At 49.2% G+C, this 11,347-nt stretch overlaps 1 protein-coding gene across 1 annotated transcript; it reads left to right on the top strand.

Annotated features, from left to right (window-relative positions):
* Positions 1-3,707: 3,707 nt before the first annotated feature.
* LOC309416549 (patched domain-containing protein 3-like) lies at positions 3,708-11,342 on the top strand (the record flags this gene model as incomplete). Its single annotated transcript, XM_082016089.1, has 4 exons — positions 3,708-4,915; positions 5,260-5,381; positions 7,201-7,346; positions 10,690-11,342. Coding segments are annotated over exons 1-4 (1,644 nt in total), but the record flags the coding sequence as incomplete, so codon positions are not given.
* Positions 11,343-11,347: the final 5 nt, after the last annotated feature.

Raw genomic sequence — 11,347 nt, forward strand, 5'->3', positions numbered from 1 at the left:
TCTTCTCTCTCCTTGCTTCTTGCAGGGTACAAATGCCTCTGTGCTGCTCGGTCGGTCCTGCTGTGGAAGAGAGAAGGTTCTGGCACCTCGGTTTGTGGGTGGGTTTGAACCCACAGCTCCTGCCCTCCTGGGAAATGGCCTGACCGTGGGTGCTGCACAACAGGGAGGCAACTCGGCCACCTGAATGAACTCTGCTTGTTTGTTTGTTTGTCTGTTGGTTTCTCACAGCTGCTCTTGACTGGTTTATGTGGGCCTGAAGTGGACGATGTACCTGTGTTAGGCACATTCTGACACCATCTAGAGATGAGGCCACTGGGCATATTAAAAATTGATTGCATTTATGGGTCCCCACAGATCTTGTGGAGACGCAGGCAGGAATAGCCCAGCTGTCCCTCTCAGCTCTCTTCCTGGCATGTCAGGTATATGTCTTCTTTGCTTGTCACCATTTCCCTAGCACTGGGAATCATAAAGAAATGTCGCATTGTGAATATTTACGCCTGTGGCAATATTCCCGAACTGTAATTCACTGGAACCTCACTTCGAAGTGTCTCTGGGCATTCCACAGAAAAGACACTGGCAGTGCCTTGCATCCACACAATGAAATCACATCTGCATTTTGTCATAGTTCTCATGAGGTTCTTTCAACTTGTAGTTGTCAGCTACGCAAATTCACACAAAAATCAGATTTAATTATGTTTCCACTATTGAGAAAAAGATTACAGCCAACATACATCATAAGGCAGTTTAAACATCAAAGATAGCGTTCTAACTAGGAAGTTCAAATCCTCCTATGTCCTATCTTTTTGTCTTTGAAAATACCTGGATCTAAGCCCAACGGTTCTGAGCACACACCCAGAGAACCATCAGGACTTGGAATCCGGCCTCCAAATCCCTTCTAAGCCACTGGGAAACGCAAACTATGTGAAGTCTCCTTGAAGAGATCCTATTAACCACAGCATACACCCAACAAACACCAACTGTATTATGAAAGGAAGAGAACTTTCTTTGTAAAGCCTGGCAGCAAAAGGTGGCAGTATCACCTGGTTTTCCATCTACTAGCCTAGCAGAAACCTCTTGCCCATTGAAAGTGAGATCTGTGCTCAGTTTCCTCTTCATCTTGAATAGTCTTAGATCCAGTAAACACAACGTAAACGTGAGAAGAGAGTTTGGTTTTTGCCTTCATCCACAAACACAGGAGAAGCAGGACTTGCTGGGAGTCCTGTAACCCAGTTCCAATGCCCCAAGGAATAGTTCAAGTTTCATCCTATCAGAAGGTAATATAAAATGTATGACTAGGCCGAGAAATAAGGACAAGAATCCAGATTCGTGAAGAGAAGCCTGGCACATACCTCCTGGTTGAAGACTATTCTGAATTGAGAGTTGCTGGAGCCATCTTTCCATGCCATAAGCCAAGCCTCAGAAAGAGTTAACCTAAAGGCACCTACCTGTGCGCAACATACCGAGTACCTTGACTGGGTAGCTCCTGCTACCAGGCCATTTCCTACTTCCTGATCACTACCAGAGCTCGTCTCCAGCTTCTGAGGAGACAGAAAGAAATTGGCTATGACAAGTGGTCAATTTTCATTTTCTGCCTTGTTAAGCTTTAAAAAGTCGGTAATCCTTTACAGCTGTTTCTTACAGTGAAAGCATTTAGTTGGACACTGTCTCTTCATGTCTGCTGCAATGTCAGTGGATCATCCACAACCTGGTCCACTCCCAGGTTATCCTAGAAGTTGTCTTAGTGTCTGGCTATGGGGATAGGTTTATCTCTGTACTTTATTCCCTGACACAGGTCTATTTTTCTCTGGAGTTATCTCCATGTAAGAGAAGCTTATCCAGTTGGGTAACTCTTTGACAAGAATTCATCAAGTGTCCACATGACATCAAATAGCTTATCCCTCATTTTCTGAGGAAAGATTCCTCCTACATGAAGAGCTCTTCCGATAACATGATGTCAGTCCATTCAAGGAAACCGAGACCAGAATGAGGGAGATGCTACAGTTTGGCGTCTGATTCATTAAAAAACTTTGATTTTGACAAGTTACGAACTACAGGACAGAGCCTTTCTCCCACAGAGAAATTCAGAACTGACGTACCTTCACCAGGATCCAGCCTGTGCTAAATGCTGGGCACACTGGGAGATCTGTAACCCTGCTCAGAGCCCAGCTGGCTGCTTTGTGCTCGCAGGTGGCAAGCCTGTCTCCTTAGGACAAGAGAGAAGAAATAGCCACAACTTTTCTTCGCAAGTGGTGGCAGAAGAGGAGACAGTTGCTTCTTTCAAAGGAGGGCAGGAAGAAGTGGTGCCTGTCTGGGACGTATTAGCTACTTGGCTAGACACCTCTCAAAAGTGTCACATCAGAGCTAAATGTTCTCCTCAGCCAGAGGGCACTCAAGCCACTGTCACTACCAGTGTCCAGGACACCCAGCTGCAAGGTATTTTTTGGACTTGAAAAGATGCTTTCTATCATTGTTACTGCACAAAGCTCTGGCGTACCACACCGCTGAGATTGTTGTGGCTTGCCCAGTGCAGCCACTAAACGTTGTTTCAAAGTCTTCTAGTTTTTCAGCTCTCACTCTCCTGTTGTGTAAACGTGTTTACTGAGAGAGCAAACACAGCAAGATGTACGTAAACCGTCACTTCCTAGGTTCTGCTCCCAGGCAGGAGAATAATCCTTAGTGATGAAGTAACGATTCAAGCAGATTCAGGGAAAACAGTAAAGAAAAAGAACCCTGGTTGCCTAATCGCCGGTACCAAGTGGATGCTGCCTGCAGGCTCCTTTGTCACCACAGCCTGGCTGCGGTCATCCCGCAGGCAAGGGATTGCTGCGGCACCACACAGGCCGGGGGCCATGCTGGGCACGCAGCATGGCACAGGCTCGCTGCCATGTCGTCTCTTAACTCCTCGATATCCGATGGTCTCCTGCTCAGGATCACTACACCTGATCCCTCACTTCTTCATTTTGCAGCCTCTTCCTTACAATATGGAAGCTAGATCTGGATTTAATACTGTAACTGTCTAATTGAGTCCGTTGTACCCCGTGGAAGTCCCTTCCCCGAGCTTGTTCTCTGTTCACACACCCAAAATCACATTAATCTTCTCTGTCTACTATAGGGAGCTCAAGACCCCAAACACAAACTCCACAATTCCTTGTAATCCCAGCTCTCCACTATGCGTGGTCTTCCATGAGACAACTGGGCATGACACAGTCTTGCTGCCAGCTGTGCTCCTTCCTCCTGCCCTACCTCACTCTTCCCCTTGCAACAGGCCCAACACTCACCTGACTCCCCAGTGAGTTTGTTCCGCTCATTACACACACAGAAAGTCACTTTCTTTTTGCAGGATTACGCTGTGATGGTAAACGAGGGCCAGGGAAGCACCTGAGCAAGAGGAAAGGGCGCAGTGAAGGCACCTGCCTGGCAGGACTCCCTGTCAGCACGAGCAAGCCGCTCCAACAGCCGTCAAGCAACACGGCACTGATGGCCCCAGAGAGAGGAGAGCGCCCCTGCCTCACGCTCTTCTGTGCAAAAGGGCACTTTGCTTCGGTGCAGATTGTTTTGCAGACCCTGGCTTTTGGCATAGCTTCAGAGACAGCCACGGCAGCTGACTGGGGCAGGAACCGAGGGGCACAGGTAGCAGCTGGGGGCTGGGAGAGCGGTTCGAAACACCATTACCACGGGATACGAGAGGCCATCGCGGCCGCGCCCCGCGGCTGCTCGAGGAAAGCGCCGCAGGGCCGTGCCTGGCTAAGCCGCGCCTGCAGCTTCCTCCGCGGGAGCCGGCCTGCACGGGGGCAGAATCGGACGGCGGGCGCTGTAACGGCACCGAGGCCTCGGCACGACCGGGCTCCTCGGCGCGGGGGCACGGCCACGGCCCGCCGGGCAGGCGGCCGAAGCCGGCAGGGGACACGGGGGTGGGGACGCGGCGCGGCGCGGCGGGGGGAGCCTCGTGTCCCCGCCTGCCCCCGCCTGCCCGTCCCGGGGAGGCGGCGGAAGCCCCGGTGAGTCACGGTCGGGGAGGGCGCGGCCGCCGCCGGGACGGCCCTGACCGCGCTGCTGAGGACCGCTCATTCCCTCCGCGGCCCCGGGCGTAATAAGGCGGCTCTCCTCCCGCGCAGCAAGAGCCCGGGCCCCGGCGTGAGGCGCGCCTGTGGCGGGAGAGCTGCCGCCGGCAGCCCGTGGCCCGGCCTCGCCCATGGCGGAGCCGCGGCGCCCCGTGGAGGGCTGCTCCTGCCGCAACACCGACTGCGTGGAGCGGCCGCTGAGGCGGCTTTTCGCAGGGCTGGGGCGCGGCGTGGCCGCCTGCCCCTGGCCCTTCGTGCTGGTGCCGCTGCTGCTGTCGGGCGGGCTAGGCGCCGGCTTCCTCTTCCTGCCGCAGCGGCAGGCGAACGACATCGAGGGACAGTTCACGCCGACGTGGGGGCCCGCCAAGGCCGAGCGCGACTTCGTGCGGCAGCACTTCCCCACTAACGACTCGGAGCGCTTCTCCGCCCCGCGGCTGCCCACCGAGGGCGCCTACGCCGCCCTCATCGCCGTGGCGGTGGAAGGCAACTCGGTCCTGGCCCCGCCGGCGCGGGACGACGTGCTGCAGCTGGACGCGGCGGTGCGCGGCAGCGGCTACGAGCAGCTCTGCGCTCGCAGAGGCAGCGCCTGCGCCAGCCCCAACCCGCTGCTGCCGCTGCTGGGCGCTGCAGGGCCCGGCGCCCTGGAGAACCTCACCTTCCCCGTCAACGACGGCGTCTTCCTGGGCACCGCGCTGGGCGGCGTGCAGACGGGCGCCGGCGGGCGGATGGTGTCGGCGCGGGCCCTGAAGCTGGTGTATTACCTGCGGGAGGACGGCCACGCGGCGGAGAGCCGGCGGTGGCTGGAAAGCTTCCTGCAGGACATTCCGTCGAATCTGAACTTCAACTCCATTCAGGTAACGCAGCGGCGGGTACGGCCGTGCGGGGGCCGCCGAGGCCCGAAGCGCCCGGGCTGCCCCATCGCCAGAAGGGAGGTGGTGGAGGGAGAAGGTGGGGGCCGGCCTCTAGGTTTGGCTGCAGCTCTCCGAGCAATGCTTCCAGTGTCGTCCGCTTCGCGCTGCGCATGCAAGGCACCGTTCTTGGCCTCGGCTTGGTGCAGGCGGCTCGTCTGGGGGTTGCAAGGGCCATGGAAATGTGCGAGTGCCAACATGATGTTTAGCATTGCCTGTGCGTGTGTATAAAGACCAAGAAGAAGAGTAGAAGCGCTTCATCTTTTCTTTCCTTGTGGTTTTAATGGCAGGTGACTTACTTTACTTCGCTGTCCAGACAACAAGAGTTTGAAGGAAATACCAAGAGCGTGGTCCCACTCTTCTCCATAACGTATTTCTTGACAATAACCTTTTCAATCGTCTCTTGCCTAAGGTAAAATGTCTTCTAAGCTATGGATCAATGAGGAGTGCCTTCCGCTCATCTTTACCTTGCCTAAATTGGATTCTGCTCTTGCAAAGCGAAGTCGTTCTTGAAGCTGCAGGCTTCACGGGACGTTTGAGAATAGTCAAAATGTCTTTGCTGTTTCTCTCCTACTTGTGCTTATTTCCCAACTGCTTAAATGGGGTTCATGATGAGTACTAGGTGAATGCCTGAACAAGCATTCCATTCAGGCATTCACAGCTTGAATGCTAGTATCCATTCATCTGTTCTTTGAAGCCATCAGTCATTTCTGTAGTCCCCACCTCATAAGGATCATTCTTGTAGCTGATGGTTTTGGAACTATTTAAACAACTGAAACAACCCCCTACTCTTTATCTTTTTAAGAGGTCTCAGGTGCTATAGCTTTGGCACTGAAAAACGCTATGCCAAAGTAAACACTATTAATTGTGAAGGGGTTCTACTTTGCCCTGTGCGGGCTAGGAAGGGGGCCAGAAGTGTGATCTAGCCGTCCTGGCAGCAGCAGAATTCTGCACCAGCACTTCTGTTGAATAAAACTTAACCAGCACAACGTGGCATACCCAGTGGAGATAGTCGCCGAAAAGATGCGCAAAAGTCAAACAGAAAAGTCATCCTTTGCGGGGAGGGAAAGAAGAAGTGGTGCTATTGCTAAGGTTGTTCTGCTGCTTCCTTGTTTCATTCATAGCTTCTATCCTCATCCTGCCTGCAAGATACTAATTCTTTTGTAAAGATCAGTTAAAAAGGGGAAGGAAGCAGGGGAGGGAGTACACCATGTTAAGATCCATTTGCACCTTTTTTCTGCCACCTGCTCAGTTAAGATACAGGCGAATGAGCATTGGCTTCATAGGTTACTGCAAGTCTGAGTACGGCTTCAGGCTTTCTGCTTGCTAGTAGAGTCTGAGCCTTACCTGCTGTCCACAAAGAACTTGGCCTGCCCTTTCTTTGTGCTGGTGGAAGGTGAACCATTGTACGTTTGACAAACATATGGCACTGTTTGTGTGCTTTTGTGTGCTTGAGAATCAAAGTTCTACTCGGAGGTGGTCTTACTGGTTTAGCGCTTGCAGCAAGCATCATGCCCATTAGGCTACACAGTTTCTGGGTATCGGCTGTCTCAGTCGTTTGTGAGTGCAGACAGAGCAAGGGCGGTTCCACCAACACGTGCTTCTTGTCTTGGAAGCGAGAGGTTCTCTTAAAGTTCGGAAATGGTGTACAGCCTGGAAAATATTACTAATCAGGCAAGAGGCAACTCTCTACCCCCTCAGTGTGGTGCGAAGTCTCCCACTAGGAGCATTTCGCGGGCAATCCTTGAGCCAGCCCTTAGGGGCGTCTTGGCAAATGGCTGGTAGCCAATCAGTCTGCTGAGAAAGCTTCCGTACACAGCACTTACTGCCTGGGAGATTCTTCCATACTACACTGATATGCCACGCCAAGAACCCATGTAAAAGGAAAGAGCTTCTAAAAATTCATCATTTTTGGGGTCACCCTAAATCTAGCCTCTCACTGGTAGAGCTTACGTGTCTTTATTTTGCCAGCTCTTTTGTTATTGATGCAAAGATCAGTACCCATCTTTACTCTTAAGTGTGTAGCTGGCTAGTAGTAATAAAGTGTTTGGCCCCTCCTATATAAATTAATCTAGTCCAATGCTGGCAGCTGGGAGCTCTCCTGCAAATAGCAGCTTTCATCAAGAGTTCTCTGCACAGACAGGTTACTATGCAGAATGTTCACTTGTCATGCCAAATGCCTTGGTGAAATATTTGACATATAACTAAGATATTCCTTAAAATATTTTCAGACTGAGCTGTATAAGAAATAATGTCTGGCTTGCATCCTGTGGAGTGCTTTCTGCCGGTTTAGCTGTATTAAGCAGCTTTGGACTGATGCTCTTCTGTGGAGTGCCGTTTGTGGTCACTGTAGCAAATGCACCATTTCTTATTCTAGGTAAGTAGAAAAAGCGAGTCGTCTTCAGATACGAAGACTAAAGTGGAGTAAAACCAACCTGACGTGTTACTCTCTTATGATACGAGCATCACATCACACGCAGTTCCATCCTGCAGTGAGGGGAGGAGACACTTGGAGCTGCAGCCTCCTCTGAGCTCCTGCAGGCGGCTGAGCCGCTCAGCTTGGCAAACCCGCTCCGGGACTGGAGCTGGGCTCTGGTGGAAGGCCAGCTTTTCCCAGAAAACGATGCCTGCTCTAGTTCCACTGTTACGGCATGAAAACCAGAAATGAGAGGGTGGTAAGGTTAGCACTTCTGGTAGTTTCACCATGCTGATTAATCATCTGTTTAACTAGTGCTAATACTTGAGGTGAGCTCAACAGGGTTCACCACATTCCCCTATCTCATCCCCTGCTGTTTTCTATAGGCATACTATAAGCATTGACATACATCATTAGCTCTAGCTAGTTTGTCTACCCCAAAACAGTTGTTAGTACTTTCCTATGGGACTGCTGAATTTGTCAGCAATTGAAGGAGGTGCAGAGGTCTTCCCAAACCATCCACCTCTTGACCACCTCTTTTTGCAGTCCAGTGAGAGCTCCCTACTTCTCTGCTGTTAGTCAGCCTCAGGGTAGCTCAACAGCAGCACCGTGGAACCTGTGTCCAGTGTGCAGCTCGTGCTACACTAACACTAACTTAAACCAGTACCTGTATTACCAGGTGAATATAGGAAGCAAGTTACCGCAAGTTTTTGCACCCCATTTTCAAAGTGTAGTCGTTGGTCAGGTAAAATTGGTCCTGAATATGGCTTAAGCAATGAGCAGGACTGTCTGTAATTTCAAATAAGAAATCCGTCTCGTTTTGCTAAGATGTGAAATTTCCTCTGCAATATAATGACTACGGAGTAAACAGTCTCATTTAGCTGTACAACTGAAGTGATGCACCATTCGTGCAACCAGCTCCCCCCCCACAAAACCGCGAGGAGGTATCTTTGCATCACAGTTGCACAGACTGCTCCACAGCCAGTGCTGAACTTTCCAAATACCATTAGATAATGTTGCTGCAAATAAATTACTGCTTTTAAATCCTTATCTGCTCTCCTATATGATAAACTCATGTGATATTTTCTTGGCCTTGGCCTCGTGCTGAGGAAAGTACACGGAACTCCTGGCTTGATAGAGGCTGTGCATCATACTAGGTGTCTAATGCAAATGCTCCTTAGGGCACACATTGTTTCTTTGTTTCCTGCATAATTCCAATGCATTTGTTTGATGTTTGCTCATCAACTGCAGAGGCTTTACATTTCAGAAAGCCCCTTTTTTATATCTGGAAAAGGGCTTAAGCCAGTCTCTTCAGATCTTTATAACGTTAGACTTTTGTCTTCCTTGCATTAAAGCAAACAAATTATCAGTACGTTAGATGAACTGCTTTGAAGCCTGCTTGCTTTCCGGAAGCAGCCTGGCTCGCTGCCATCCAGTATTACCTTTTGGCATGCTGCTTATCCTGTTCCTGGCTGATCTTCGGAGATCCAAGAGGCAGTCCCAAGCATTTGAGAGTCATAGGCCTGGTTAAAAATCATGAGTCTTTTCTAGAATAACAATTCTGTGTGTTTTCTTTTTTTGGTTAGTGGGTTTACATGGTTGGTTTATTACAGCCTCTTCAGGTAACATTTTCAAACTCTCCTTCACAATGAGAAGGAATAGGCATGAGTGGCAGGGCTGAGCACTGACATTGCTACTTAATCCCGGTATGCTAGAAGCGGCTCTTTTAAGAACACCATCTCATCAAAATGATAGAAGGTGGAGCCTGGAAGGAGCCTCATGAGGTCGCCCTCCCTGCTGCAAGGCAGGATCTAACTAAACCACTCCTGGCAAATGTTCTTAAGAACTTCTTGAGGATTAAACAGGAAACTGTTCTCTCAAGAACTTTTGAGGCTTCCCTGATATTTTTAAGTTGATTGTTCCTTGTACTTCCACATACATGGAAGATAGTTGATTTTGTTGTTATTTTTTAACGGTCCTTTATTCCTTAGGACTGTCACTGTGCTGTCTTCCATAGTGTTGAATATTCAAGTATGCAAACAGATTAATATCAAAGAGATAATACAGCCCCTGTCTGGTCCACCTTTTTCCTGGACACTGTCTTGCTCAGGAGGGATAGCTGCACTTCATTTAGAGCAGCTTCTGATTTGCCGTATTTTTAAAGCCAGACATAGTAGGGTAACTCCAGGTTTGGTTTATCTAGCTATATCAGCCGTTATGTTCAGCTGTACCCCTTTTTATATTTGTGCAGTGCTTTTTTGTTTATTTGTTTGTTTCTGAAGTGGAGGGCTTTGTTCATTAACTTGCTATAATTCTGAAAGCAATTAAATTAGCATTTCTCCAGTTTATCAAACTTGCTGTGAATCGATCATACCCGTTGAAATGCTTGGAACTTTTCCCTGACATCATTGGGAAATTAAATGCATTTTCTGTTTTCTCAATTAAACCATCGACTAGCACTGTACTGCTGCTTTCCCTGAATGCCTTTGATCAAGACAGCTGGCCAGTTTTACAAATAATTGATCTTTGCCTCTTTACTGGCAGTTGCCTGTTCAGGCAGCAGGTAGTGATTTCGTGTATTCTTTTACGCTTAGCTGTACAATTTTTGCTTGCTCCTCTGTTCATGGGGTCTTGCTTCCCTTTGTTGTGTGATTAATTTTCAGGGAATAGAAGAGCCCTTGATACAGTAACATTGGCAAAACAGTGAAAGGTCTGTGATTAAAATCTCGAGAGCTAGCAGAGCTGAGAGCAGCACATTGGCTCTACCTTTCTGAACTTCGGCTCACTTACTCTTGGGTCTTAGCAAAAACTCTAGCCCAGGACCCGGTCTTCCTGGCAGGGTTTCCCAGGACTCTGATGGGTAATATATGCAGGCGCATCAGTATAAATGTGAAGATGAATGAATAGTAAATAATGAATAAATGCTTGAAAGTAAACTGGAGAGAAGGTGAGGGGAGAGCAAAGAGCATAAAAAAGCAAACCACTGGAGAACTGGCACCACTGTTCTCCCATGTGGAAGCAACTGCTCTCCTTGTCTGCTGAAGGCAGAGCAAGAAATTAGTGGTCTAATTTGCCGCAGTGACGAAGAAGAGATTCCAGAGGTAGTGGGGGACACTTCTAACGATAAGGATACTTGAGCATCAGAATAAGCAATGTATTTACATCTATGTAATCGCCATCACTGGACACCTGGACAGCAGATACAACACACTTGTCACAGATGGGCCATTACTTTTGTACTTTTGTTGGGTGTTATTGGAAGCTGGCATTTGCAATGCAGCGTTAACTGTTTCTCTTCCTGCAGGAGTTGGTGTTGATGACATGTTCATCATGATCGCTTCCTGGGAGCAAAGTTCAAGAAAAAAAGAGAAATCCGATGTTAAATCTCGGTTGGCCGAGACGTACGCAGAAGCAGCGCTTTCTGTGACCATCACCACTCTCACAGATGTTCTGGCCTTCTTCATTGGCACCTGGACTGCTTTTCCATCCGTGAGGTCATTTTGCCTCTATACAGGCACTGCTTTTGTCTTCTGCTATGTATATACCATGACCTTCTTTGGCGCAATTATTGTATTAAATCATAAAAGGGAGCAAGGAAACCGACACTGGCTAACTTGTATGCCTGTGGGAGTAGATAAAGATCAGGCTCAGAAGTCCTGCTTGTACAATGCTTGCTGTATAGGCAACTGTTCTAGGGAGTCAGCTCAGCTAGAAGCCAAAGAGCCAGAAAGTGAACATCCAATGAGCATATTCTTTAGGAAGTATTACGGTCCTTTTTTTACAAATGTGTGGATCAAGCTACTTGTGGTGTTGCTGTATGGAGCATATTTGGGTGGCAGTATTTACGGATGTACTCAGATCAGGGAAGGCATCGATCTTCGAAATCTGGCGAGTGACGACTCTTACGTTATTCCATACTATGATGACGAGGACAAATACTTCTCAGCATATGGACCCAGGGT

This window comes from Phaethon aethereus (genome assembly GCF_964289735.1).
Source record: "Phaethon aethereus genome assembly, contig: HAP1_SCAFFOLD_372, whole genome shotgun sequence".
In the NCBI taxonomy this organism is placed as follows: domain Eukaryota; kingdom Metazoa; phylum Chordata; class Aves; order Phaethontiformes; family Phaethontidae; genus Phaethon; species Phaethon aethereus.